This window comes from Manis pentadactyla, chromosome 10 (genome assembly GCF_030020395.1).
Source record: "Manis pentadactyla isolate mManPen7 chromosome 10, mManPen7.hap1, whole genome shotgun sequence".
NCBI lineage: Eukaryota > Metazoa > Chordata > Mammalia > Pholidota > Manidae > Manis > Manis pentadactyla.
The window spans coordinates 38,801,749-38,829,551 of NC_080028.1; the positions used below are offsets into that span (position 1 = coordinate 38,801,749).

At 52.0% G+C, this 27,803-nt stretch overlaps 1 protein-coding gene across 4 annotated transcripts; it reads left to right on the forward strand.

Moving 5' to 3' along the window:
• The first annotated feature begins 449 nt into the window (after positions 1-449).
• Positions 450-26,956, forward strand: PDE1B (phosphodiesterase 1B). Of its 4 annotated transcripts, XM_036915354.2 has the most exons (16): positions 450-1,006; positions 1,095-1,217; positions 16,778-16,891; positions 17,800-17,982; positions 18,176-18,242; positions 18,566-18,682; positions 20,928-21,068; positions 21,472-21,572; positions 21,680-21,805; positions 21,909-22,010; positions 22,986-23,106; positions 23,402-23,483; positions 23,777-23,885; positions 24,355-24,485; positions 24,972-25,091; positions 25,618-26,956. In XM_036915354.2, exons 2-15 carry the CDS (start codon positions 1,108-1,110, stop codon positions 25,073-25,075), a joined length of 1,608 nt encoding a protein of 535 aa, XP_036771249.1. In that variant the 5' UTR covers positions 450-1,006; positions 1,095-1,107; the 3' UTR covers positions 25,076-25,091; positions 25,618-26,956. The 4 variants fall into 4 exon arrangements, with proteins under 4 accessions (XP_036771249.1, XP_057342712.1, XP_057342713.1 ...); XM_057486729.1 differs by lacking the exons at positions 450-1,006; positions 1,095-1,217 and adding an exon at positions 3,005-3,026; XM_057486730.1 differs by lacking the exons at positions 450-1,006; positions 1,095-1,217 and adding an exon at positions 11,892-11,916.
• Positions 26,957-27,803: the final 847 nt, after the last annotated feature.

A 27,803-nucleotide genomic window follows, 5' to 3' on the forward strand; every position in this document is an offset into this window, starting at 1 on the left:
AAGGGTTGAGATGAGATACCAGGAATGATTTCTTGGCTTCTATGGAGATACACACACACACACACACACACACACACACACACACACACACACACACACACACACCTATAAAAAAAATAGATTAATTCAGTCAGTCAGTCCGAGAAAATGTGGTGTTGCCCACTCTGGGGGATTCTCTCTGGAAAGCTTTAAGCTTGGGAGGAACTCCCCCCCACCAAGCCAAGGCATCAGGGGGAAGGCCACAGCAATGGGCCAGCAAGCTGGGAGAACTAAGGAGAGGGGTGGAATACCATTGCAACTCAGAGCTGATACTGAACTTTTCCCTTCAAAGGCAGGCGCACAAGTGTGAGGGTCTGGAGCTAGGTTCTGAGGGTGGGTGGCTTCACTCAGCCCGAGTGCCCAGGGCCCCCAGGCAGAGATGTGGGCTCATCCCGTGACCTCTCTCACATGGGACGCACAAGCGGCTGGGCACACATGGATGTACACGAAACAACACGCACATACGCAGAAACTCAAAACACACACCAAAGGCACCCACACAGCCGCCCACACTGAAGTCCTGCCCCGCCTGCGCCGCGCCCTGTATTCACGCACTCACAGCCCCCGCGCGGGGCCGCGCAGCCACTTGCACCGGGTGCCCGGGAGCGTGCGCTCGTCCTTGGGCGCTTCTGGTTGTGTGCGCCCCCGGCTTCCAGTCGTTCCTTTGGGAGGGGGAGGAGTGGCTGCGAGGGGTGAGAGACGAGCGCGCAGGCCGAGGAGAAGGGAGGGAGCAGAGGGAGGGAGCGCGGCCGGGGGAGGAGAGCGGGAAGGAGGCGGCTCTGGCAGCGCGCGGCGGCGGCGGCGGCGGTAGCGGCGGTGGCGGCAGCGGCGGCGGCGGCGCGGTGAGCTTGGACTGGGAGCCCAGAGCTCGGCTGGACAGCAGAGAGGAGGAGCCGCAGGAACTGCAGCTCTGTCAGCTTGGGCCGAACCTAGAGACACCGGCCTGGCGGGTCGGCGCCAGCCGCAGGTGGGAAGGGACCGGGTTGGAGAATGAGGGTCTTCCCGCTTCGGGCTGAGGCTGAGCCGCTGTGCTGTCTCCTCTCTCTGTTTCTTAGACAGAGGCTGAGCATGGAGCTGTCCCCCTGCAGTCCTCCCGAGATGCTGGAGCCGGATTGCCCGTCACCCCTGGAGCTGAAGTCAGCCCCCAGCAAGAAGATGTGGATTAAGCTTCGGTCTCTGTGAGTCCCAGGCCGGGCAGTGGGGGGAAGGGATCTTAGGGAGCTTGGAAGGGGGGAGGTTAGCTGGAGACGGGCTAGTGGATTCTCCTGGGTACACATGTTGGCAGGTGCGAGGAAATAAGCTGTCCTGACACGCGTGGCCAGGCCACATGTGCGAGGCATGTGCGGAACAAGCCGGCGGGTTGGAGTGGGTCTGGGAGTTGCACAGCTACCAAGGTGCCTGTGCTTGTGGACCCCCCGGGGTGACACACGCAGCACGGAGAGGCTGGCACAGTGTGTTGGGCTGCAGATGGGCAACATTTAGGAGGTGCCAGGCTGACTCACATGTATTTCATGTGCAGGGTTGTGCAGATGTGAGGCACATCACACATGTGTGCATGAGTGTCTGTGGGACACAGAGATGTGTGTAGAGTGACTGCACACAGCTGCAGGTCTAGCTCATGGGGATACTTGTGCCAAGCTGTGGGTCATATGGTATCAGCTGGGATTCATGGTTTCTGCCTCTTGCATCCTACAGGGGATGGGGGTGGGCGAAGCCCCATACCTAAGCTGCTCATCTCTCTTGGGGCCTGGAAACTCCATCTGCATATTAATGATGGGGGACCCATCTGGGATCTGGAGAAGAGGTCGAGTTCCCTCCTGGGATCTGGTGTGGTGGTAGTGGTGGAGCTTCTACATGGGACCTGAGGAGGTGGTGGTGAATGTTGATTGATTGTGAGGGGCAAGGTAACTGTCCAAGCCTTTTTGTTGCTACAGGGTCTTCCAAGTATCTCCAAGCAGATTTAGGCATCTCTTCTTATTGTTGCAGGACTAGGGCATGTGGGGAGTGATAAATAGGGTAAGGAAGGACTCAGATGTCCCATATTCCAGTCACAGGGGAAGAAAGGAACTTTTCTTCCTGCTCCTCGAGAAGAGGATCGGGTCTTGGTCAAAGACAAGCCATGCACCATGTTTATCTCCCAGTCGGCTGCCATCAGGTAACCTCCACAGTCTGTTGATTTTTAATCAGAGAAGAAGGGCAGGTGTGCCTCTCCCTGATATGACTCCCAAAGGTCCAGGAAAAGGCTGTAGATGTTTACTGAAGAAAGGCAGGAAGCAGCCCTTAAACCTGATTCCTCCCCAGTGCCCTCAATAGTGAGCACTGAAGCTCTCCATTTCTGGGTTCTGGCAGAGTGACATGGGGTAAGAGGTGGACAGAAGCTTACAACTGTGTGTTGCACTTCAAATACTTCACCTTTGGAGAAAAGATAACGCCTTCATACTGGGTGGGTGCTTTATACACTAGCTGCTTGGAGAGGCCTCAGGGAGAACCAAGGCATAGTGGGCAACAAGGCTTGGAATCTAAATGTGCTTCTCAGCTCCCCTCCTTTGCTGCCTCTAGCCAATGCAATTTACTGAGCTCTGTGAAGCGCAGCCTTGGAATGAGTTCTGGGATGAAGAAATGGAAAACTGGATTGAACTGATTTTTGTTGGGAGGAGCACTGGGTGATTCTTGATAGAAAATAATGCTCTGTTAATGGTAACTAAGCTGGGAAGAGGGGAGCTGAGGAAGTGTTTGAAAGGCAGAGACGGGACCTCAGGGTCTGTAAATAAGAGAATCTGAGGTGTCCCAGGGTGCTTCCCCATAGCACTGGTAGCTTATCATGTACTTACCTCCATTCCAGGTAACGGGGCCCTGAAAAAGAGCAGATTTTACCTGTTTCATTGTCTGGCACACCTTTCTAACTAACAGTCATTCCTGGAAGCAAACTGCTGTTTCTTCCCTTAGTGTGAGAAGTACTCGGTGGTGAGAGAAGAGGATCCCAGGAGGTTTGGAACCTGGGAAAACAGGGAGCAGAGGCAGCTGCCCCTACAGAGCGTGTTAGCTGAGATGTCCTCTTAGGAGGTCATGGGGGACAAGGATCACAACCTTATTGGTTAGATTGTTCTGTCTTCACTCACTTCAGCATTCTGGTCTGTACTAGATATGTGTCATAACTTACCCAGGAAAATCCCAACTCTGTATTATTAAGCACCAGGAGTAGATTCTCAATCTCACTTTCTCAAAGCAGAGAAAGATCTTGGTATCTGGGTGGGTCTCCAGTTGGTGGCTTATGGGATTGGACTCTGTTTGAATATTGGGGAGGCTTTGTTGATCAGATGAAGGGAAATAAAAGGATTTAAGATTTTTCTAGGTAGGAGAGAGAAATTCTCTAGTTCAGGATGGAGTGGTTTCTGAAGAGGTGAGCAAAGAAGGTATTCCTTCTTCTAAATTGAACTGGAACTCCTCTTCCCCCACTCCCCAATCACCACCTGTCCCCAAATGGGCTTGGGTGGGAAAGGGTTGTTTAGTCTGGAAAGAGGGGGTAGACATGCTTATCTGAGGACTGGGTACCCAATGGAAATGAAGACAGATGGAATATATAAATATATAAAGGTTTTGATTCCCCTACTTAACATATCCTACCCCACTGCCATGCCCTTTAATTTCTAATCTAGGACATCTAGATTTTCTTCAGGCAGGCTGGGCATGGTGCTTTTGCCTCTGGTTACAGAACCCATACTAATATAATTGTGCAGGACAATTTCTTCTTGGGAAGGGCATCCAGAAATTCTGTTTCCCACACTAGGACTGTGCCAAAGATAAATTCAGAATCTGGAGCATATGAGCTGGAAAGTCTCTAACTCTGGGATTTCCTCTCTACCTAGCAGGAAAATTTTCCTAACTCAGCATAAGCTGAGGCATGAAAGAGGCTGAGACAGGCAGTCTGAAGGTGATGTGTTGAACAGGATGATTTTCAGCATCTGTAACTCTGAGATGAAGGATTTGACTTGCCTTCCTATCCTTCTCTGAGACCAGAGGGCCATGAGGAGTGTGGGGGAGGGTCAGCAGAATTAGAAGGGATTTTCTGTGTCTTTTGTTAATCAAGAAAAACTATGAGCAGAGATTGTTTTTCTATCCTTAGCTTGTTCATCCTTTCAACAACCATTAATTGCGGGCCTCCTGAGGCCCAGGTGATGTGCTGGATGCTGGGAATATAGTGGTGGACAAAATGGACACAGTTCCTGGTCCTATAGAGTTTGTAATCTGGTTCCACTCCAGGTGGAATGGAGAGTAAGGAAAGCATCTGTTTTTTGTTTTGCTGCACCCAACCAAGTGGTAAAATTCTACCACTCTGGTTTCTGCCCAGTCTTTTCCTTCGGGGAGTTATACACACAGAAAAATCATAGATATGAATTCTTTCTCTCTTTCTCTCTTTCCCAAGATAGTACAAGCATCATTCTTTTCTCTCTGCTCCAGTTTCTCCTGGAATTTTACAGACAGAACTTCTCTCTTTGGAATAGTATAGACATAATCCTTTTCTCTTCTCCTTTCTCCACATGGTACTCACTCAGGACTTCCAAGGTCTAGACTCGATATCCTAAGTTGTGGTTCAAGGTCATTACAGCTGAGCTAGAGCAAGGACACAGCTGGGGATTGTTTTTGCCCAATCTTGTTTCATCAGAGCCGATTGTGGTACCTGGAACATAATAGTCACTCAATAAATGCTGTTAAATAAAGGAATGCATGAATTTGTTAATGCATATGTGTGTATATGTCATGGAGCCCAGTTCTGTCTCTGATTCTGTTCTGCATGTGTTCCTGCATGCAGCAGTACTGGGAATAGGAAATGGGAATGTAAGAAAGGGAGATGTTTTTTGAGAGGGTGATATTTAAAAGGTGTGGGGTTTGAGGGCCTTGGGACAGTGCCTGGAACTGAAGGAGTTACAGAGAGGATACAGAACAGTGTTATTTGGATGTATGGATGAGCTGTATCAGGATGAAATGTGAATGACTGACATGTTATATAGATGTGTCTGGGTAAAGGTTGATGTGCGTACTGGGGGAAGTTTGTAGAGTCAGAGCTCCATGAGGATGTTTCTTTATTTTTATGTTTATAAATGGCATGTGTGAAAATAAATATGTTGGGAAGATACGCACTTACCTGAATACATGAAATTGTCCTATGTATGAATGAGATGTGTGTGTGTGTGTGTGTGTGTGTGTGTGTGTAGGTAATGGGATAATACATATGTGTGATCTTGTATGTGGGTTTGTGACACATTTAAATGATAATCCTGGGGAGTCTGAATGGGCAGGAGGAAGAGACAGAGGAACTGGACTGGGTGCCTCACTGATTTTTCCCACCTTTTGTTATGTCCCATGGAATGATCTTCTGTGCTTGTACCAGTTTGAAAACCGTGCTGCCATCCTTCTTTCTCTGAACATGGCTGTGGAGCTGCCATGGAGATTGTAGGATAAACAGTGGCTCCCTGGGCCTCTGGAGAAAAAGGAGCATCATTTCTTCCAGGCCTTGGCAGAGATGACTTTTAGTGCCTTTTTCCCTGGATCAGTCCTTCCTCCTTTATTTCCAACCATAGTAAAGGGAATCTCTCCTCCCTGGGTTTTATACTTGCTTCCCCCATCAGATGTCATCAGCTTTGTCTTGAATGAGGCATCTCCGGATGGTAGTGGGTGGAAAATTCCTGCAATAAGGTGAAGGGGGGGAGAGGTGCAGAGATAGGGGAAATCATATTCAGATCAAAGGAAGAACTTCCACAAGCCTCTGGTCAGAATAGGTGGCTGGAAGGAATTAGGGCTGCAGAGGGTGATAGCGGAAGAGCACAGGGAATATTGGGAGACTTGAGTTTGAGTTCATGTTCCCACTCTCCCAATTGCCAGCTACATGATCTTGAAGTCACGTAGTTTCTCTGCATCTCAGGTTTTCATTTGATATCATCCATATGAAAGTGGTTTTTAAGTGATAAAGTCCAGAGTTCTTTCAACATTGGAGAGCTTGCTGTGCAAAGAGGCAGGGGAATGGGAATGAATGGGTGACCATTTGCTTGAATGGGGAGAAAGATAAAGATTCAAGAGGTAAGAATATGAATTACTCAACAGATTTGATTTCTGGTGCTGGGATGTAATTTGGAAAGTCTTGTTGAAGAATGATTGTCTGGAGGTGAACTAGGTGTCTGAGCAAAGAGTAGAACCTGAGTGGGGTTGGAGGACTGAGTTCCACAAAGGGTGTGGGCCACTGAGGTCAAAAGAAAAGAGAGAGACTTACTCCTCATCATCTCTTTTCCCTGTGATCAAATTAGAAGCAGATGGAGCAAGTGTAGTTCTAAGACACGGTGGGTGTGGGTAGCCCAGGGACTGCTATTGGTGAGCTCTGTGAGCATCGCAGGAATTCCCTTCTGGCATTTATCCTAAGTCCCTAGGCCTTGGGATGATACGAAGAGGTCAGCCACATCCTATTGTAGAGAATCTCTAAAATCCCATAGACCCCAAATATCACTCTGCTTGTCCAGGAGCTCCGGGAGGCTAGTTGGAAAGACTGAGAGAGGAGATCCCACATTTGAGGTTGCGTTTACCACTTTTGTCAGGAGTAGGGTGAAGTAGGTTGGTGACTGGAAATCTCCTAATTCTCCAACTGGAAGGCCAGGTGAGAGACTCCGTAGGAGAGAAGTCTGGTCAGCTCTAGACCCTTTTCCACCTGCCCCTGCCCAGGTAGTTCTGAGGTCAGTGAAATGAATGGTTGTCTCCCACCTCTTTTTTTGGCCACTCCCATCAGACTGGGATGGACGAGCAGGGAATCTCGAAACTGACCTTTCCCTCTTTTGAGCCTTTAAGGAAATCATGAAGATTCGTTTCCAGTTTCTCTGCTCTCTCTGCTCTCTGCTTTCCTGTTCTTTAATTCTACCTGAATCCTTTCCTCCTTCGTTCCCGTTTTTCTCTGGTTTCTTTTTCTCTGCTAGGCTGCATTTTCCTTTTTTCTCTTGTCCCATGTCCCCTCTCTCCCTATTCCCTTGCACTCTCCCCTTCAGTGCTCCTACCCCTCCCTCACTTTGGCCTGGAGTCAGAGAGTCCCTGGGGCCTCCCACCCCACCCCCACCCTGGGTGTGCTAGTGGCGGTGCTGGCCGAAGTGCAGGCCAAGTTAGCTGCAGGCACCCAGGCCTCCTGAGAAGCCCACCGTCAACTTCTGAATTCCACAAGGCCTTCCTTCTGCCTTCTCAGTGAGCTCACCCTCCCAGCTCCTCTTGCCAGGAAGCCAAGTAATTGCTTTTTGGATCTCAGGGGGCTGATTTTCCCAGGTAGGGAAGTTGACCAGCTATTATTTTCCAACTCTCTTCAGGAGAGCAGCAGAGGAAGAGGGGCAAAACCAAGTTGTCTGGAAGGATGCAGGTGAGACACCTGGGAGACTGGAAGTTGTTAGATAATGAGATTGTACCCTGAGGGAGGAAGACCTACTCTTCTGGGAGAACCGGGACAGTGTCCTGGGGATACTGAGAAGGTCACAGGTAGTAACTGGGGGGGATGAAGAGCCCCTGAGAAGGGGAAAGGAGAAAACCAAGTTGCCCCTTTAATGTAGGGAGGTCCCAAATGCCAGTGCCTTTGTCCCTCTGTCCCTAATATCCCCCAGTGCTGCAGTTACTCCTGTTCCCCAGTTCCTGCTGCATCTATGTGGGCCTGGGAAGAAGACATCAGTTTAGGATTTTACTTCAGCATCCCAGACCTGGCAGAAGTCCACTGAGGGAGCTGTGATGGGCTTTTGGTGGAGAAGTAGGCTTGGTGGGCAGAGGGCCAGGGCATATAAAGCAAGAGGTCTTGGGGTACAGGGCTGGGAGAAGAGCTGGAAAGTGGTGCTTCAGATGGTACCGAAGGTTGGATACCACCAAGTTCTCAGGTCAGTGGATTCCATGGCTGCCATGAGAAATCAGATTTGCAAGTAATTATGGAGGCTGCAGTGGGATGATCAGGCTGCCAGCTGGTGTTGGCACCACCTAGGTTGGGAACTTGGCTTCCATGGGGCTTGGTGATTCTCTGGTAGGCAGGACCTGGGAGCTAGAGAAGCTTCTTCTTTCTTTCCTATTTCTTGGCTTCCCTGTTCCCCCCTTTCTATTTTAGCTCTTGTATCTAACTTGGTGCCCTCACCCTTATTCTCTATGCCTGTCCTGCTTGGAAACTTCTTGGGTCCTGGGCTGTAAAGACGCACATGCCAACAGTGTTGCCAAGCTTCCTGAACTGTCTCTGTACCAAGCAATAACTTTACAATTTCCAATCTGAAAGAAATGTAAATCAGATTGCACCAGGCCCATCCCAAACATTTCTTTGTCTTGCCTGTTTTCTTCTTGTCTGTTCTTTGAAATGCCAAGAAAATTTGCTGTTGTCTTGATTGCAGCAAGATGGATTGAAGATCGATATGCAGGAGAACTTCCTGGAAAGTTCATGAAGGTTAGAATGTGACCTGCCTACAACGAAGAAGCCACCCTCCTTTAAGCATCAGGTTAGGGATGAATTGGGGGAAGCAATAAGCCAGTCCCAAAGGATGAACTTGAACTGGGGAATTGAGATCCAGGCATCCCACATCCATGTGCTTCCAGCCCAGGCACTGAACCTGAGAACAAGACTGTTACAGAGGAGGAAACTGATGCCCAGGGAGCAGGTAAGGTTGGGGCAGGCCTGGGGCCAGACCCAAGTCCTGCGGATCCACAGTCTAGTGCTGCTCCCGTGACACCTGCAGTCAATCCCCTGCCAAGCTTCTAACTCACTTCCCCATCCCAGGCCACCTTCAGAATCTGGTAGATCCTCTGGCAGCAGGACATCTGTTGGGAACATGTGTTGGGATGTGGTTTTGAGGGCTGGTGGGGTGGTCCATGTGGAGGTCGTTAATGAACAGAATTAAATAGTGCAGGGAGGGAGCAAAGGGGTGGACAAGTGAATCAGAGAAAGAGTTCTGGACTGCGTCCAGAGAGCCTCTTCTCAGATTAGCCTTCCTCTGGCTTTGCCCACCCCTCCCAGTTCTGCCCCTTCATAAGGGCTGAAGCCTGAGAGAGAGGTGACTCAGTTGGGTGCTAGGCTGGGAGCGGGATATCAGGGCCCTTATTAGTCTGGGCTAAGGCTCAAGCTGTTCAGACTACTCCTTTCTTCATCTAATCTGAGCTATGCTGGGCTGTTGCTAGAAACACCTATTGGAAACAGCTTCTGGTTGAGGCAGAGGGGCAGTTGCATTTAGATAAAGCAAGGGTGGGGGCCAACTCTTCCTCCTCTGCTCAGTGTTTCCCAGACCCTCCTCTTCAGCACCCTTCATATTCCCTTCCTTCCCTGCCCCCTTAGTACCCCCTGCCCCTCTCCCGCATGTCCTCCACTCTCCTGTTTTCTGCTCCTCCCCCACTATTCCCTGGTCTTGCCCAGGCCCTGCCAGGCTCCCCCCTCCAACCCCTGTCCCAAGCTCCTCTGTCTGGGGCCTTGAGATCTCTTACTACCTCTGCTATGTTGACCTGTGGCCTGCAGCCTCCCAGATGGCACTGAAGTTCTGCCACCATGGGGGGCTATTTTTATCTCTGGAACCACCCCTGCTGCTATGCCCAGCCAGCTGCCAGAGCTGGGGCTGCTTGTATAGCAAGGGGAGTAAGAGGCCTGGCAGTGCTTGGGTAAGGTCGGGTCTGGGTGTTCCTGGTCTCTGGAGCTCCACAATCCATATTCCCTCAGCTTCTGCTTCCACTGCCTCCTGGTCCCTGTGGAATAAGGAGCCAGGGAGAAGCCCTAGACCACTGGAGTGGTGGCAGTGGGTGGTCTGTGGCATCATGAATCACTTTACAGTTCCCCAGGAGCTCTCATATGATCTCATTTGATCCTTGTGCGAATTCTGTCAAGCACATGTTATCATTTTACAGACAAGGAAACTAGAGCTCACAGAGTCTTGTCCAAGATCACACATAGTGACAACATCTAGGCAGAAGGCTCCTGATTTTAATTCATGTCTTCTTTCTATTGGGTTTCGATGATTTCCTTGTTTTTTTCAATTTCTGAGATGTTGGAGCCTTGAAATCAGCCAGTGAATCCCTTCCCCCCACCCCTCCCTGACCCCCACTCTCTCCCTTACACCCCTCTTCTCTGACCAAAGGTAGAGTCTCCTGTCTTTGGCTCATACCTTATCCCAGCACCTCTGCTTCAGTACAGGTGGAGAATGCTGGACATGGGCCAGGGTGGGAGGTATTAGGGCTGGGTTCTTTGCTGTTTTAAACCAAACTTATGGGTTAAAGGAAAATCCGTCTGGACTCTGCTGGGGTCATTGCATCTATGCCCTGCCTCATGCCCAGGAGACAGTCTCCTTGACTCAGCAGAAGTAGGGTGTGGCATATGTATATGTGTGGGTGAGGGGTATGTGTGAAATTTTTTCCCCAGGAAGGGATGGTGGTTGATGAATATTCTTCCTTATTAGGAACAGTGAATAATAATAGTAGGCTGGGATGAGCATGTATGGGATGTATGCTGGGATGATGCAGCATGTATATATGTGGGGTGAGGTGGTAAGCAGTCATTTGTCCAACCAGCTTTGGTTCCGCTGGGCAAGAGAGAAGAGGGATAGACAAGATAGATTCTGCAGAGCTTTTCTAGGCCAAGAAAAGTCAGTGCACAGTCTTTCAAGTTAGTGCCTATTTGGCTAGGGTGGCAGAGCCTGGAGCCAGGTGAGGGAGGGGAGCTGGCCTGGCTTGGTGTCTGTTGCTGTTCCAGGCTGTCCCTATCCCTCCAAGCAAGCATGTTTGCAGGAAAGGCCAAACGATTTGTTCCTCATCCCCTGGGTGTTACTTCTAGGTCTCTGACTCTTGGTCTAGTCATTTCTCTCTAAAAACACTAACCTGTGTGTGTGTGTGTGTGTGTGTGTGTGTTGGGGCGAGGGGGGTGAGGCACAGAGAGAATGAGATGGACAGAGGGTGGGTTTCCTTTCTTCCAAAACCTGCGACAGCCCTGCCTCACAGCTACCAGGAGTTCACTAGAAACAACTTGTAGATAATTAACTTCCATTTCTCTGGTTGCTGTTGAAACCCACTTCCACTTATCTCAGCACTCACTGGAGCTGAGAAACAGCAGCTCTCAAACTTCATTTGTTTATAATTCTTCAAGGCTTTGACACAGTGGCAAGGTATTTTAATTTATCCCTGCTTTTGCGGGGTAGGAGTGGCAGGGAAGGCTTCCCGTCATAAAATCCTGGCTCTTGGCCTGTTTCTTCTCTTTTCCCTTCCTCCTGTCATACTCATCCCCACTAGTCTCCTTTCATCATTTCCACGTTACTCCCAACCCAGACCCATCTACTAGGTTAAGGAGATGACTGATAGTCGCGCCGCATTTTCTTCCCCGGGCGCGTTCGCCTTCACCCCGAGCTTGCCTCTCGAGTTAGCCCCGCCCATCCCCTCAACTGACCAATCGCAGCCCCTATGCGCTTGTATCGGTGACGTCATCGCACAGCCAATCCGGTGGCGGGCTGGGGATGTATGCGCACGTCCACTTTGCACCGCAGAGGCTGGTTTTTTCCTTCCCAACGTGAGCAGGAGCAGAGCTGGAGGCGGCAGAGGGGTTCCTGGTCCTCAGACCCCTCCTGGCCATCCCGTCACTTTTCTCTTCTTCCTCTGGGCTGAACTGACCTCTCCCCGGTTAATTCACAGTTAATCCCCCAGTCCCCGTTTTCCAGATGAGAAGACCAGTGCTGGGAAGTTAAAGTAACTTGCCTAACCCTTGGTTTCTCTGAGCAAGTCCTCTTGACTTCCATTCACTGCTTGGGCGGGGGCTAGCGTCCCTGTTGAGCGGGTCTCCGGGTAAGGACCCCTTGCTCCCTAGGCCCCTCCCCTGCAGTTCCTAGTTCTCTTCCGGGCCTGGTCTTGCATTCATCTTTTCAGGTGGGTTAAAGCTCATTTGGAAGAACGGCCCTGGAAGAAGACTCTGGGCGGGAGCTGAATCTGCCTTAGCTCCTCTGAGGGGCTGTTGGCAGGGCCCCTTACCCTCGCACTGCAGACTCCTTCCTCACCACGGATTCGGGATGGGTCCTTGCCCCTGCACCCTTGCGCCTCCAGCTAACCCTTCCTCTCCAAACAGGAGCCCCACCTCCCCAGAGCAAGGGTTTGGCCTGTGCTATTTCTGTCCTTTCTGGGATTCTTCTGAGAACAGATTCCTGTTTTCGGTCTGATTCAGATGTGAAACTTTTCCCGTGGCCTCTCACCCGGTTGCTGTGGGCTGGTCTCTGCCTCATCACTCCCCGCTTCTTCCCACCAGGCCCCTCCTGTTCCCCTCCCCAAAGTTCTCTCTGGTCAGTAGCCCAGTTCTGCAGAGACCTGGAGGAGGAAGTCAGGGGCCCAAGAGGGAGCCATCCCCCTCAAGGGCCCGGGGTCCCTGGGGCAACATTCTGGTACTCTGAAGTAGGAAACTGATTCCCATGGCAAACCCTGTTGCTGTGCGGAGGAGCCACCTCCAGGGCCCCATCCTCAGGTAGGCGCCAGGGATGAGGGAGGGAGAGGCGAGGAGGACAGGTTGCTGTGGGTCCACCAGTTGTTGTTTGATGGACGGGAGGGATCCAGCCTTGCCAGTCTCCTGTGTTGTGTGTGTGGGTACCTTTTACCCCATATATCTTGCCTTTCACCTTATTCTCCCATTTCCATCTCCCTTTCTGTTGCTCCCTCTTTACTCTGGCAGGTGTTTCCTCCCGCCTGTCTCTCCTTTCTGACCTCCAGCATCCTTAGAACCTCACATTCCTCTGAAATCTGCTTATCTGGTCTTAAGAACACGAAAGGGAAATTGGATCCTTCTCCCAACTCCCAGGCCCTTGGCTTGAGGCCGCCCTGTCCTAAGCCCCTACTTGCAGTGATCGTTCTGGGAGTGTGGGTGCTGAAAGTACTGGGAGGGGGCTTGGGAAGTGGCCAGGTCATCAGCCATGTGGTGATCCAAAAAATATGAACTGGTTGGTAGGGGAGGCTGAGCTCTTCTGGGTGTTGGGATCATTCCTGCCTGGAGCCTTCTCTTCCATCTGGCTGCTGAGAGCTGGGAGAGACTGGGGCCTCCTAGGGGTCAGGATCAGAGGCTTTTCTGGGTGCAGGGGCTGAAGATCCAAAACTACCCTCCTCCCTGACTAGAGAAGTAGTGGTTTGGAGACAGGCCTGTGGTGGAGGCTGAAGGACTGTTGGTGAGGCTTCCAGTTTTCCTTAGCTTTGGATGACAACTGAACAGGTGAGGGCATCCTGTTCTGCAGGGAAAGAGACCATTCCCTGGCCAGATTCTCTGTGAACTGAACCAGAGGGGTGGATTGAAACTGACATAGGTGGGGAGGTAGGATTTGCTGCAGAAGAATGGTGAGATGACTTGTGTCTGGGAGATCCTAATTCTCAAGGACTTTAGAATCAAAGAGTCTGCTGCCAGGCCAGAAAGTGGGTGTATAGGGGAGCTACAGAACTTCAGGAAGGTGAAGTTCAGCACCGGAGCCTTCCTGCTGCCCGAGTCCAGGTCCCCTTCCTTGAATCCCCATTTGTCAACTTTATCCTTCAATCTTTCTTTCCCTTCCTCCCCTCACCTTCTGGTATCTGGATCATGTTCGGTTCCAATTTTAATGGGAGCTATAAAAGAGCTCCTGGACAAGATCTAGAGGTGGAGGCAGGAGGGGGTTGGAGGGGAGTGTGTGTGGAAGGCCAGCAACAACCTCACTCTTCTCCCAGGCTCTCCATTAGTTTCAGAAACCCTGGCTCAGAGATCTCCATTGTGAGCTCTGGCAGATAGCCCCCCACTGGATTAATCTGCTCCATTTCCTTCTTATTTTCTTAGTGAATGTTTACTGTGAACATTTCTTAATGTTAAGAATGAACATTTCTTAATGAGCATGTACTGTGTGCTCTGAGTACAGCAGCCAGGATAAACAAGTCACTGTCAGTGCCATCAGGAAGCTCACGGTCTGCTGTGGGCTGGCAGACACCAAGCTTCCTGAGGGAGGATGACTGCGGCTATCGCAGCTGTGATGCATGGGTTCCGGCCTCCTGCCAAGTGGATTCTGCCACCGAGCTCCTTCTGCCCCACACCTTGGTAGCTGGGGCAGTTAGGCTCCAGTAGTGGGAGTCGTAAGCTTACTGACCTGACTGAGACTGACAGGTTGTGTCACCTTGGATAAGTCACTTAACCTACCTCATAAGATGATTGTGAGGCTCAAATGTGGTTTGTAATTATAAAGGAGACATCGTGGCCGTTACCATTCTTCCATTTCCTGGTGGGTGGCTTCCGAATTACCAGCCTTCTTCTTTCCTGGACTTGGGATGGAGAAGGCAGGCACTTGTTGATTTGAAGGGCGTGATCTAGGTAGGGCCAGCAAGGTGCTTGTCAGTGAATTCTGATTCAAATCAAATGTGCAAAGACCGACTGTATGCACCAGGCCTTTGCATATGTCACATCACTGAATCCTCTTCTCAACAGTCCTTCCCAGGTGGTTTGTCATCCTCCTCTCGATTTTACAGATGAAGGAATCAAGGCTCTAACACTGAAGTTCTTAAGTGCATGAGAGTCATCTGAGAGGTTTGTTATAAATGCAGATCCCTGGACCATACCCTCAGAAATTCTGGTTCAGTAGGTGTTCAGTAGCATCTCAGTTTTTCACAAGTATGCCAGGTGATTCTGATGCCAGTGGTCTACAGGCCACATTTTGATAGATACTGATTAAGAATTAGTGACTTACCCAAGGGCTCAGAGCCTGTAAGTGGTAAGATTGAATCCTGCCTCCCTGACCTATGCTGGGAGCCTTGGTTTCTGCATTGAAAAGATGGGTAGCAATTCCTTCCCACCTCCTTCCCTCCCTCTAGGCCCATTGTGAGGATAAAATGAGATAAAGTAGGAGAAAGCACTTTTAAAAATGTAGAGCTGGCAGCATTGTTAGTGATTGTGCCAATATATGCAAATGAGCACCCGTGGGCTCAGCTGTTCACTTTAGGAGCCTGTGCTGGGATGTGTGTTTCCAGAGATGGGTTGAGAAAGAAACTGGAAAACTTTGGCGGTGGGCATGGACCCCTAGGGACAGAGTTTTGGGTTTTCTGAAGGGCTGACTGAGGTGGGAGATTAAGGGCTGGAATGGGAGTAGGGGGGAGAGATGGGCAGAAACCTTTCTTTCTTCCTGGGTTGTGGGTCCCCAAATTCGAGTGTCCCTGGCCACATGGAGTGACCAGGAGAGGGAAGCCCCAGCTTGTGGCCGCGTACCTCTTTGTTGTGCCAGCTCTGGGTGAGTACTCGGGGAGATGCTGGCTCAGTCCCTCATGTCTAGCTCACTGGCTGGAAAGCCTTTATGTTGTCTAGCCTCTATTCCTCTTCCCTAATGAAGCTGGAGCTGGGACTGAGCTTTACTGAGGCCAGCCTCTTTCTTGTTAAACAACCCACTGTTCCCACGTGGAGACCTGCAGCAGGAAGGCTGAAGTGGGGGCTGAAGACAGCCCACTGAAGAGGCTGTGGTGCCCCTCCAACACTTTCCCTTCCCATTCCCCCTTTCCTTTCTCTCCCGTTTGCACTCAGACATGTCTTCAGCCAGGACTGCTGGCCCTGAGGTGAGAGTTGACCTGTGACGCTTCCTGGGGCTATTTTGGGCACCCCTATTCCAAAGCTGCCGAGACCCCAGGATTCTAGAGCTGCTTCTGTTCAGGAATGCCATTGTTCTCCCTCCCCCGGCATCCCTGGGAACTGATGCTAATTTCAGCCTCTTCATCCCTGACTCATTCTCTCCTCCCTGACTCATAGGGTGACCTTGGGTCTCCGAAGCCCCTCTCAGTGGGGAATCGTGATGGCCACCACTTCACCCTGGTTTTGGTGTTAGGTGGGGTGCAGCAGGGCTGGGGAAGGAGTGAGGGGAGAATGTTGAATTGCTTACTTTAAAATCACCATCTAAAGACAGCTTTGTTTGCTTTGTGACTGCCTGGGCTAGACTTGCCAGACTTCTCAGAAGCCTCCCAGTTAATCACTGACCCCCAGAATTCTTGAGTGTAGGATATGAGGGATTGTCCCTGTAGTCAAAGCAGCCTGTGAGTGAGACCCCTGTCCCTACCTGTTCCACTTTGGCTCTTGGGGAAGCTTCTGTGGGGCAGAGGAAGGGGATGGGCACAGCTACCCTAGGCCAGAGATTCTCTGTGGCATGGCACTGGGGAGGCAGGGGTTAATCCTGCTTTGTCCTGGTTGATGGATTCTGGAATCATAATCCATTAACTTTGCCTGGATGGAGTGAGGCCAGGCAAAAGCATTCAGATTGGTCTTTGTTCTGCATCTTCTCCATCCTTGCCAGGGACAGAAGGGCTGTGAATATGCACCTGCCCCACTCCTCCTTGACCAAGAGACATGAGAGCCCTGGGGCCCTTCTGATTGATGCTGACCCCAAACCCTCTCTCTTGGGGGAAATAAGTAAGCAGTTTCAGCTTTGGTTATTTGGACATGAAACAGATCATCCCACAAATGTCACCCCAGGGCTTGTACCGGCCTAATTCTGCTGGGCCTGGCAGTCTAAACAAGAATTTTCAGGAAACACGGTCAGGGTGGGGATGATGGGGTCAGGAAAAGCCTAGGATTAATCTTTGAAGGTAAACTTAATACAGGCAGTGGCAATAGCCTGGGATGAAAAACCTTAGCTGCTGTTACTGTTAGAAAGATGAATGATTTATGGAAGACTGAAGCTGTTTCTGTAAAATGCACCCCATTAGAGGGTATCCTATTCTTATGACAAGAGAGTGGCCCCTAAGCAGGATCTGCCCCCCACAGGCTGCGCTACATGGTGAAGCAGTTGGAGAATGGCGAGGTAAACATTGAGGAGCTGAAGAAAAACCTGGAGTACACGGCATCTCTGCTGGAGGCTGTCTACATAGACGAGACACGGTGAGAGCAGGGGCGCTGGGCCCGGGAAGAGACCGACGCCCAGGACAGAGACACCAGTCAGTCACAGGGATCCTGGGGATGGGAGTAAGACAACGACTGGAGATAAAGATGTAGGGCCTGAGCGGGAAGGGAGAGCAAGAGGGGCAGGTACAAAGAGCTATAGGTGGAAATGTCGGCAGAGATAAAGAGGCAGAAGAATGGGCGTAGAGTTGCAGAGATACAAGAGACAGACACAGATATCAAGAAGGAGAGAAGAATTTCAGAGGTGGATGGGCCCTTAAAGCTTGTCTTCCCAGCGTGGAATCCCTCCAGGCCTCTGCTCCCCAATGTCGAAGCCATTGGTTACACGTGGCCATTGAGTGCTTGGAACGTGGCAAGTGTGAATTGGGAGGTGTCTGTATATGTGAAATGCATGCTGGATTTCAAAGATTTAGAAAAAAGAATGTAAAATATCTCTATATTTTATGTTGATTTCACATTGAAATAATATTTTGGGTGTATTAGGTTAATGAAATTTATCATTAAGATGAATTTTACCTGTTTTTTTCCCCCTTTTTAATGTGGCTCTAGAAAACTTAAGATTCCTTATATATGGCTTGTACTTTATTTCTGCTGGCCAGTGCTGCTGGGCTGTGGCATCCCTGACAAGCGGTATCCATTCCATTGTCTGCTGGAACACTTCCAGAGCTGGGATGCTCGCTGCCTCACATAGTGACCTATTTTATTATTGGAGACATCAGATAGAGAAACAAATCAAAAGGAGGCATAGCGAGAGAAAGGAAAGAGGGTCAGCTATGGGAGAGACCTGGTGCAGTGGCACTGAGCTGTTGGGTGTGGCTGGGCCCAGGGCCTCTGGGTTGTGCAAGCACCCGCTGTCTTTCCTCTGTGACTCCCTTCTGGGTCCTCAGGCAAATCTTGGACACGGAGGATGAACTGCAGGAACTGCGGTCAGATGCTGTGCCTTCTGAGGTGCGGGATTGGCTGGCCTCCACCTTCACCCAGCAGGCCCGGGCCAAAGGCCGCCGAGCAGAGGAGAAGCCCAAGTTCCGGAGCATTGTGCATGCTGTGCAGGCCGGGATCTTCGTGGAGCGGTGAGGCTTGCCCATGCTCAGCCTCCCTCTGCCCCTAGTTGGGTACTTCATTCCCAGTTACCCGGGTCTTCCAGGACCCTACCATACCACCAGCAGGATGGTCCCACGTCCCCACAGGCCGTCCCCACAGCCCCACCTGATCAGACCCCACCCCCAAGACCATCATACAAGAGATTCTTTCATTCTCCCCTAGGATGTTCCGGAGAACGTACACCTCTGTGGGACCCACCTATTCCACTGCTGTCCTCAAGTGTCTCAAGGTGATCCCTGGGTTTTAAGGAAAGAGGAGGAGGTTGGGGGATGGAATAGTTACTGAGATTTTCAGACTTTTTATGGGGTAATTTTTGCCTTTTCTTTTAACATGTCACTTCCGTCTTCCTCAAAGCAACTTTTGTCCACTCCAGAGGCAGACTCCTGCCTTCTTGTCTCTCCCATACTGAGAGATCTGGGAGGAAAGAGGCCACCTGCTTCCCGAGTCTTTGTACTAATTGGGAAGTCTGCCTGGAATTCTAACTACAACCCTTGCTGCTGCTAGGATGTTTCACTTGGGGTTCTGCCTGCCTAGTCTATTGTTTCTCCACAGAACCTGGACCTCTGGTGCTTTGATGTTTTTTCCTTGAACCGGGCAGCAGATGACCATGCACTGAGGACTATTGTTTTTGAGTTGCTGACTCGGCATACCCTCATCAGCCGCTTTAAGGTTGGGCAGCATCCTACCCCTGCCTGTGGGCAGGATTCGCCACTCCAGCACTCCTATCCTGAAAACCCCCCCAATAAGTAGATCCACAGACTCCCTCTCAGCCTCACTGCCAGGGAAGTCCCCTGGGCCCATCCCCGGCTAGCCTATCTTTCACTTGCTGCAGTCCTGGCCTCTCACTTCCTCTGTTGCTTCCTAGGGGAAGAGTCTAGGTCTGCAGCCATCTGGCCTAGGAGCTGTTCTCTTCCCCTTTACTTCCTTCCCCTAACTGTCCTCTCCAGCCTGGCCTGAAATTCACCTTCCTGTTTAAGCAGCGCTGCCTCCTGCCTGGGGACACCAGAGGCCATGGGTGCAGATGCTGACAGCAGTGCCCTTGGGACTAGAGTTGTTGCATTTGTTTCCTGGGGTTGGGTGTAGGGGGAATGGGATAAAATTGGCTGCTCCCCTGCCCCCTCGTCCCCACAGGTCTAGTTTTGTCCAAAGAATTTTATGGAGAGGATCAGCTTTTGGCAAGGCTGGATAGGCCTGGATGAAGGGAGGGAGGGTGTGTGAACTCCATTTGCCCTTCAGCTTGGCTGGCCAGGAAGAATATAGGATTAAAGTCCTCTCCAGATTCTGTGCCAGGAGGGAGCATCTTTTGGGAATTGGGGCTGGAAAAAACGACTTTCACGTAGAGAAACCACACTTGGAAGTGGAGGGCGAGGGGGTTGAAGAATGGATAGAAGGGGTATTTGCTCAGCACTTAGGTGGGGGTGGGCAGTATACATTAGCACAGAGGAAAACGCCAGTGTTCTGAGTTGTGGCAGGGGCACCTCCCAGAGGGCTTTGGAAGATCGTCCAGCCCTCCTCCACCTCCATGTACTGTAATAGTCTGTGGTGCATGGGAGCCTCTACTAGACCCTTGACTCCTCCTTTTACAACAACTCCCAAGAGGGTTTCAAGAACTTTCCTGAGATGCTCAGTTGGGATTTTCTTCAGTGCCTTCCTGAGGCCTGTCCTTCAGCAGTTTCACTTTTTTCCCTCCAAACTGGCCTTCTCCAAGATGAGGAAACAGCAGGGTCCTCTTTTTCCTAAGTTTCTCAGCTCCTGTTTCTCCAAACTGGGTCTCAGACGTACTCCAGATACCAGCTTCTCCTAAACTCATCTTCCTTACTTGGGAGGAAGGACTGGATTTGGGGGACCCCAGGAGTAGCTGCCTTACTGGGTTTCTCCGAGCCCCAATCCGCCTCGGTCCAAGGCAGTCAGGGACAGAGGGCACTTACAGCTTTAGTGATCCCTCCAGGTAGAGACCCAAGTTGATGCTGCCTTTCTCAAGCTCCACATTCCGTTCCTGGGCACCCGGCCCCTCCCTTGCCCCTCCCCTTCCCTTCCCTTCCCTGCAGCGACGCCATGGCAACGCAAAAATCAAGGGCAGTTGTCATGGAAACAGTCCTTTAAAATTCCCTGAATTTGGGGCACAGCCCTTGGGGTGGGGGGTGGGGGATGTTAGGGTCTGACTGACTAGTGGCACATTCCGAGTCTTGTCATTATTATTTCTGCAGAGGCTTCCCCAAGTCCTGAGCCTCACTCTGCTCCCGGCCTCAGGAGATGCAGGGACAGGTCCAGACACTAGCCCTGCCCTCTGGTTGCCTTGAGCCTTTGAAGGAGGCAGACATACCCCAAGGTCATATGCAGACACAGAGACAGAACTGAGAGAGAGTACCCGGACAGAGCTCTGGCTCCTGGTGCTTGTTTTTGGGGTTGGAGAGGGCAGGGTAGGCTGCTTGTCGGGGTGATCCACATCTGGCTGGAAGGGTCCCCTCTTGGTCATCCTATTCCTTCCCCTGCTTCTGAGTCCCTCTTCATGGCATTGGATTGGGGGTGGGTGGGATGGCTAGAAGGAAGGAGGCAAGCTTTCTTTTCTTTCCTTAAAAATCCCCAGGAAAGTAATAATAATTATAGCTACTCTTTAGAGAGCATTTGCTTAGTGCCTTATACTTATCTCATTAAATTCGAGTTAGGTGTATTATCTTCATTCTTCAGTTAAGAGGCTGAGGCCTAAGGAGGCACATGACTTGTCCAAGGTCACACAGCCGGTAGGTGGTATGATCAGGATGTGAGCCCAGGTTCACCTGACTGCAGAGCCAGTGCTCTCTCCCTCTGCCATGCTGCCTTCTACAGAAAGACGGCATTGCTGGTTTCAGTCCTGGGCCGCCTGCCATTGCTGCAGAGCCTCCATGTATTTCAATTTTTTCCTTTCCTACTGCAGATTCCCACTGTGTTTTTGATGACTTTCCTGGATGCTTTGGAGACAGGCTATGGGAAGTATAAGAACCCTTACCACAACCAGATCCATGCAGCTGATGTTACGCAGACAGTCCATTGCTTCTTGCTCCGCACGGGGATGGTGGTAGGTGCCCTGGGGCTCACTCTTCTGTGATTCGGGCTCTTATGGCTGCAGAACTGGGAAGTCTAGACTATACTCTTGTTTCTCCTTTCTGTCTTTGGTTCCTCTCTTTTGGCATCCCAAAGTCTTTACAGAGTCAAAGGGGACTTACTCACTCTAAAGAATTCCCAGGTGGACCATAACTTCATGGGCAGTGCTGGGGATGTATGCTGGGAGGTGATGGGAATGTTGCTGGTTGGGATGGAGGAAGGTCCTTGGCCATTCCAGGAGCTGAGAAACCTGGCTGCATTAGCCCAAGAGCTGGCCTTGAAGAATGGAAGGGATGTGCTGGGTGGTCTGGCCTGCGTGTGGAGGGCTTTGGGCTGTTACTGGAGGGGTCAAGCCCTCATCCGCTGTCTCCTCCTAGCATTGCCTGTCGGAGATTGAGGTCTTGGCCATCATCTTTGCTGCAGCCATCCACGACTATGAGCACACAGGCACTACCAACAGTTTCCACATCCAGACCAAGTGAGGGGCAGGGACATGGCAGGGGCAGGCGGGGCTGATGGATGTGGGGGACACTGCCAGAGTCTCCACTTACAGGGGACTGGGTATGATGGGCTTTGGCTTTGTAGGTCAGAATGTGCCATCCTGTACAATGACCGCTCGGTGCTGGAGAATCACCACCTCAGCTCTGTTTTCCGAATGATGCAGGATGATGAGATGAACATTTTCATCAACCTCGCCAAGGATGAGTTTGTGTGAGCAGAAGCCAGGCGTGGGCATCCCTACGGGACTCTTCCTGCCTCTAGGACCTCCTAGCAGTGCTGTGGGGGCTGATCACTTCTCTGTCTGTCCCTTCAGAGAGCTGCGGGCCCTGGTCATTGAGATGGTGTTGGCCACAGATATGTCCTGCCACTTCCAGCAAGTGAAGTCCATGAAGACGGCCTTGCAGCAGCTGGAGAGGTGGCACCTGGTGGGGTGTGGCTGGGGCTGGGCCAGAGGGAGGCCTCTGCGAACTGGGGGGGTACACATGGGTAACTGGCATGGCAAGGATTCACCTGGTTCCAGGCGTCTGAATGTATCTCTGTATGCATGAGTGTGACATGTATGTGCACATGGCCCTGGGTTTCTGTACAGGTCAGGCAGCTGGTCTACCGGAGGACACTCTAGGTGGGGAGTCTGAGAGGAGCGTTCTCATGGCACCTATAGGACAGGCCTCTTCTGGAATGTTGGGAAGATCAGTCAACCCTCTGGATTTGTTTCCTTGTCTATGAAATGTGAAGATGCTCTGCCTCTGCCCCCAAGAGCCTGCCCCCACCAGTTCCTATTCTAACAGGGCTATTGAGGGTGTCATGTAGGGTTAAAGGAAAAAAGGTACAGGACAGATGCCATAATTACACCTAATGTTCTTTAAAAGTGGGTGGGAGTTTATAGATGTGTATAAGAGAGGACGGACTGTGTGTATCCTGAAGATGTGTGTTAATGTGTGGTGTCTATGTGTGGGATGGTGTGCAGTGTCAGAGCATGTCATTGTTGGGGAACAATAATGGTAGATAACATCTACTGAGTGTTTATTATGTGCTGGACACTCTTCTAAATACTTATATGTTGTATGTCATTTAATTCTCAGAACAGCTCTGTGTGGCAGATCCTGTTATTATTCCCACTTAGGACTGAGGAAAGTGAAATACGGAAATTTTAAGTAACTTGTTCCGTGTCTCACAGCAAGTGTGATACATACAGTGGGGATTTGAACCCAGGCCATCTGAGTCTAAAGATGGGCTGCTTCCTGTACGTATAGAAGTGTGTGTGTTCTCAGAGGGTATTTGCACTTATGGAAAGGATATGAGAGGGGCATGTGATGGGAAATGAGGAACAGTCGAGGTTTCCTTTTCCTAAAGGATTAGTCTCCCTTCCCTTGCCTCCTGCCCCGACCAGGATTGACAAGTCCAAGGCCCTGTCTCTACTGCTCCATGCTGCTGACATCAGCCACCCCACCAAGCAGTGGTCGGTTCACAGCCGCTGGACCAAGGCCCTCATGGAGGAATTCTTTCGCCAGGTAGGAGGCTGTGGGGCCTTCCCTTTCCTTTGTTCTCCGTGTTCCCTGCTCTGACTCCAGATCTTCATTTGGCTACCGGCAGCTTCTGACCTGATCCCAGACCCACGGGATAACATCTCCTTATCCTAAAAGCTTAACAGTTGCCGACAGTTGCGTTCATTTGCTTATCACCCATTTCTGGGTCAAAGGCACAGAAATTCCTCTTCTCCCATGATGACCCCCTGTTGCCCCCAGCTGCGCCCGGATCTGGTAGTCTGAGGTCTCCCCTCCAGCTGTCCCACCATCTTCTCCCCAGGGTGACAAGGAGGCAGAGCTGGGCCTGCCCTTTTCTCCGCTGTGTGATCGCACTTCCACGCTCGTGGCACAGTCCCAGATTGGTGAGTGTCCTTTTCCCAGGGAAAAGAGGGTTGGGAAGGGCAAAGGGTGCTTTCTGGGCCTGCTCCAAGTCCCTGCCCCTCAAGAGCATTCTTCCCATAGAGGCAAACCTGCTGTGCCAGAGCAGGAAGTCCTGGTGGGCAGGTGTTCTGTGGGTCAGCAAGGCTGCCGCCACTGGGAACTTCTCTTTTTCCAGTTCCCGTTTTACAGGCAGCCATGGTCACAGCCAAGCCAGCCATGTCCTCTGCCCTGCCCTTCAGGTAAGACCTCTCCACTGTTACCCCCGTCACTGCAGGGTTCATTGACTTCATTGTGGAACCTACGTTCTCTGTGCTGACTGATGTGGCTGAGAAGAGCGTCCAGCCTCTGGCAGATGAGGACTCCAAGTCGAAAAACCAGCCTAGGTGAGGGTGGCTGGGGTAGCCAGGTCTCCTGGTTCTGCGGGAGGGAAGCTGGACACCCACAGAGAGGACCAACTCATAGGGTGGGGGGCAGCTGGTTAGGGTGAGGGGAAGCAGGTAACCCCAAGCTTGGGAGCCCCTCTGCTGCGTGTCATACACACGGGCGGGAGGATGGGACTTATGCTGTGTTCCCCCCGACCATGTTTTTGTCTTTTCCATTAGCTCTATCTTTGTTGCCTTTCTGCTAATCTTGTGTGTACCTTCCTTCTAGTAGGAGGGAAGGTGTGGAGAGGGAGTGGTGGGATTGGGGGAGAGGGACGGGGACATGTGGTACCAAGCAGAGGGAAAAGAGAAGGGTGACACTCCCTATGCCTGTCCTGCTCTTCCATCCCCTCTGCTCTGAGGGCTGTGAAGGCCGTTCTGAAGTGGGCTGGGCCTCACTTCTGGAGCTGGGGTGGGGGTCTGCTTCTAGCTTCCAGTGGCGCCAGCCTTCTCTGGATGTGGAAGTGGGAGATCCCAACCCCGACGTGGTCAGCTTCCGCTCTACCTGGACCAAATACATTCAGGAGAACAAGCAGAAGTGGAAGGAACGGGCAGCAAGTGGTGGGTGCCGTCCTGGGGGATGAGGCCTTCGGGGAGGGTGGCTAATGGAGCAGTGACAGGCCAGTTTCCCTGAAGCCTGGAGCAACCCTTGTGTGACTCCTAGGCTTGGGAATGGAGCTCAGCAGACTAAAGTTAGATCACAGGGAAGACTAACTAGCTGATTGCCCTGGACTGTTCTAGAATGAGGACCAGAGAGAGGGTAGGAACGGCTGTACTCCGCAACCCAGGAGACCCATGCACAATGTAAATGGTGTCCCTGTGGATTTGGATGGTCTGGCTGGGAAATCTCTTCATTTAGGTGGGAGGTGAGAGTTGTGAATTTCTTAGAAAGGTTAGAGAGGCTCTCCCCAAGTGGGCCTGGGGTGAAGGCAGCTCAGTTTGAAGGCAGGAGGATGCATGAGAACCCCTTACTTCTCTCCATGTACTCCTGGGACTCTGGGGAAAGAGACTTCTTCTGGCCCCGACTTGCTTCACGCACCCCTGCAGGCATCACCAACCAGATGTCCGTTGACGAGCTGCCCCCCTGTGAGGAAGAGACCCCGCCCTCCCCCGCCGAAGATGAGCACAACCAGAATGGGAATCTGGACTAGCCTGGGGCTGGCCCGGGTGAGCCTGTCTGCTGGAGCCCGGAGGCCTTGAGGTTCTGCGGGGAGGAGGGAGAGCTGGGTGACTCACACGGCGTCTACCAGGAGTCACTTCCGGGGTTCAGAGTGTGAGGTTCTCCCTACCTTTCCAGGCAGGAAAATGGAGGAAGTGAACACAGAACTGGGCGAGGGTGTGAGGCGGGAGTGGGGAAATCCTTCCACACGGCCCTCCCATCCCAGCCCTGCGGGCAGGAAGGAGGTAGCTCCTCCGGACAGGGCGCGGTCTGAGCAAGGCTGCCCGGCCTGGGGAACACCTTTGGGAGGTTTGGGAAAAGTGACCAGCCAGGGCACAAGACTCTGTGAGGTCAGTCGGGCATGACTTCAACTGCAGCCCCCGTTCACACCCCTGGTCGGGCACCCTTCTGCTAGGCCTTTTTGTACAACTATATGTGGGACTGAGTGGGGATCTGGTGGGACTTGGAAAAGGTAAGTCATGTCAGAGATACAGGCAAAGAACAGACCACTGTGGCTTCTTCCTCTTTCTGCAGGTCCTCACTGAGTCCAGAATGTTCTATGTCATCAGCACCATCCATCGGGACCAGTTACTCCATTTGCCAAGGGCGCATGGAGGCTGAGGAATACACAACCCACCCGAAAGCCAAATGCCAGAGATTGTGGGGTTGGGGGACACCCATTGGGGCATGCTTTAATCTCCCGGCAGCAAGACTGGGGAACTTCAGGCTCCCAGTGGTCACTGTGCCCACTCCCCTGCCTCTGGACTCCCAGCATGGCCAGATGGCTGACTGGGAGGGGCATGGGGGAGGGTGGGAGATGCCAGCCCCCTGGGCCCTCCCCCATCCTTTTTGCCTCCAAGTTTCTAAGCAATACATTTTGGGGGTTCCCTCAGCCCCCCACCCCAGATCTTAGCTGGCAGGTCTGGGTCCCCCTTTCCTCCCCTGGGAGGGGCTGGAATAGGATAAAAAGCTGGGGGTTTCAGAGCCCTGTGTTTGAAGAGGGGAGTGGCTCCTTCAGGGCATGGTACCTTTCTAGGGCCTGGAATGTGGGGGACATCCTCTTTACCCCAGACCTGCTTCAGCCCCATCCTCAGTCTGATGCCCCTGCAACCTTCCCTCTTCCATTCTGAAATGACCATGGGGAAGAGAGGAGCCGCTGGGACCAGGGGCTGAGAGGAGGCCTTTCCTGGGGTCGTCAAGAATTTGGGATTGGTCTAGGCTCCTGGGGCTTGTCACCTGCTCGGCTGCTCCTGAGCCTCTGCCTCCTTCCTCTCCTCTGGGGCTGGGAGGCTGCCATCTGACCAGTGTCTGTAAAGTGCTGTGAGGTCCCCCCAGCCAAGCACCTTCAGGATGCATCAGCACAGGCAGGACAGACTACTGGGGTTGGGGTCTGGGGTGCATGGGGAGGATGAGATGTAAGCCAGTAATCCTGTGTTGCTAACAGAGGGTCCCTCCCCTCTCCCCAGCCCTGGCCCAGCTGCAGGCACCAAAAGGCCCCTCACTTGTGGGGGACAAGGTGGGCGTGGTGTGTAGAAGACAGATGGGGAGGGGCTCAGGGCTGCTGCTGTCCTGTCCTCTAAGAGATGCCAGCCAGGCCCTTCCTCTCTTCAGGCTCCTCTGGCCCCGCCTACCCTGGCTCCGGCAAGGCCCAAGTCCAGGTGACTGCCTTCCTTTCTTGTAAATAGCCAACCACACATTTGTACAGTGGGCCCTGTTTGTGTGAAGTCCATATCCATGGTCTCTTAGACCAGCCACCTGATACTTGTCCCTCCTACCCCACCCCGAGTGGGGCAGAGACGCATGTGACTCACCTCTGCCCTTGGTCTCCCAGAACCCTGCTATAGCCAGAGATCAATAAAGAAGGGAGACCAGGCCGGCTGTGTTTGCTGTTCACTGGTGGGGGTCCACTGAGCATCTTCATGCACACTGTCTCCAGCTCACTGAAATTCTGGGTGTTCTCCCTGTTATATGTGTACAGGTGGACAGGCTGAGGTCCTCAGAGGGGCGAGGACTTGCCTGAGGAAACACAGTAGGGATGGCAGAAGTGGAACCTTACACTTCAGAGATTCTTTTTTTCCTCCATCACATTGCTTCTCCAGTAGGGAGGGGCAAGTCTTGCCTTCTCTCCCCACTTCCCCTCCACCACCTGGAAAAACCAAAAGCAGTGGGCAGGAGAGGACTAGCTATGGAGTCTGAAGGGGCTGCTTCTCCTCCGCTCGGATCTGGTTTTTCACCCTGGCCCCTTGGTGTTTAGGACACGCGGGAGAGATGACCTTTCCTGTTTCTAGCAAGGGCCTCTTCATTAATTGTTGCTGTTCTCAATCCATCTTTGCTAATGGGTTAGACTAGGGGTGGTGGTCTCCTTACAGCTGGAGGAGGGCACACATCATGAAGCTTGGGAATCACTGAGGCTTGGAGGGCCAGCAAGGAGGTACTCATACTACACAAACCCCCCCTTTGCCAGGGGCCCGAGCACCTGGGTGCAGTTCCCCCTTTGTCCAGCAGACGGCGCCTGGTCACAGTGGAACAGGCCTTAGAGCGGCAAGTCTCCCAGCTGCAGGGCAGCCCTGCCGGGTGCTTGGTTCTATCATTTCTAACTTAAGAAAAGAGCCTGGGGCCATCCTTCCTTCTTGGTACAGTGCAAGTTAGTCCTCCCACCTCTCTGATCCCCACTTCTCCTCCCGCAGCAAGTAAGGGCAGGCTTGGGGAAGAACTGCCCC

Coding starts and splice junctions, on each gene's coding strand:
- PDE1B (XM_036915354.2), top strand. CDS start 1,108: ATGGAGCTGTCCCCCTGCAGTCCTCCCGAGATGCTGGAGCCGGATTGC. Junction 17,983..18,175: donor GCCGGGATCTTCGTGGAGCG/GTGAGGCTTGCC, acceptor ATTCTCCCCTAG/GATGTTCCGGAGAACGTACA. Junction 21,069..21,471: donor TGCTCCGCACGGGGATGGTG/GTAGGTGCCCTG, acceptor GTCTCCTCCTAG/CATTGCCTGTCGGAGATTGA.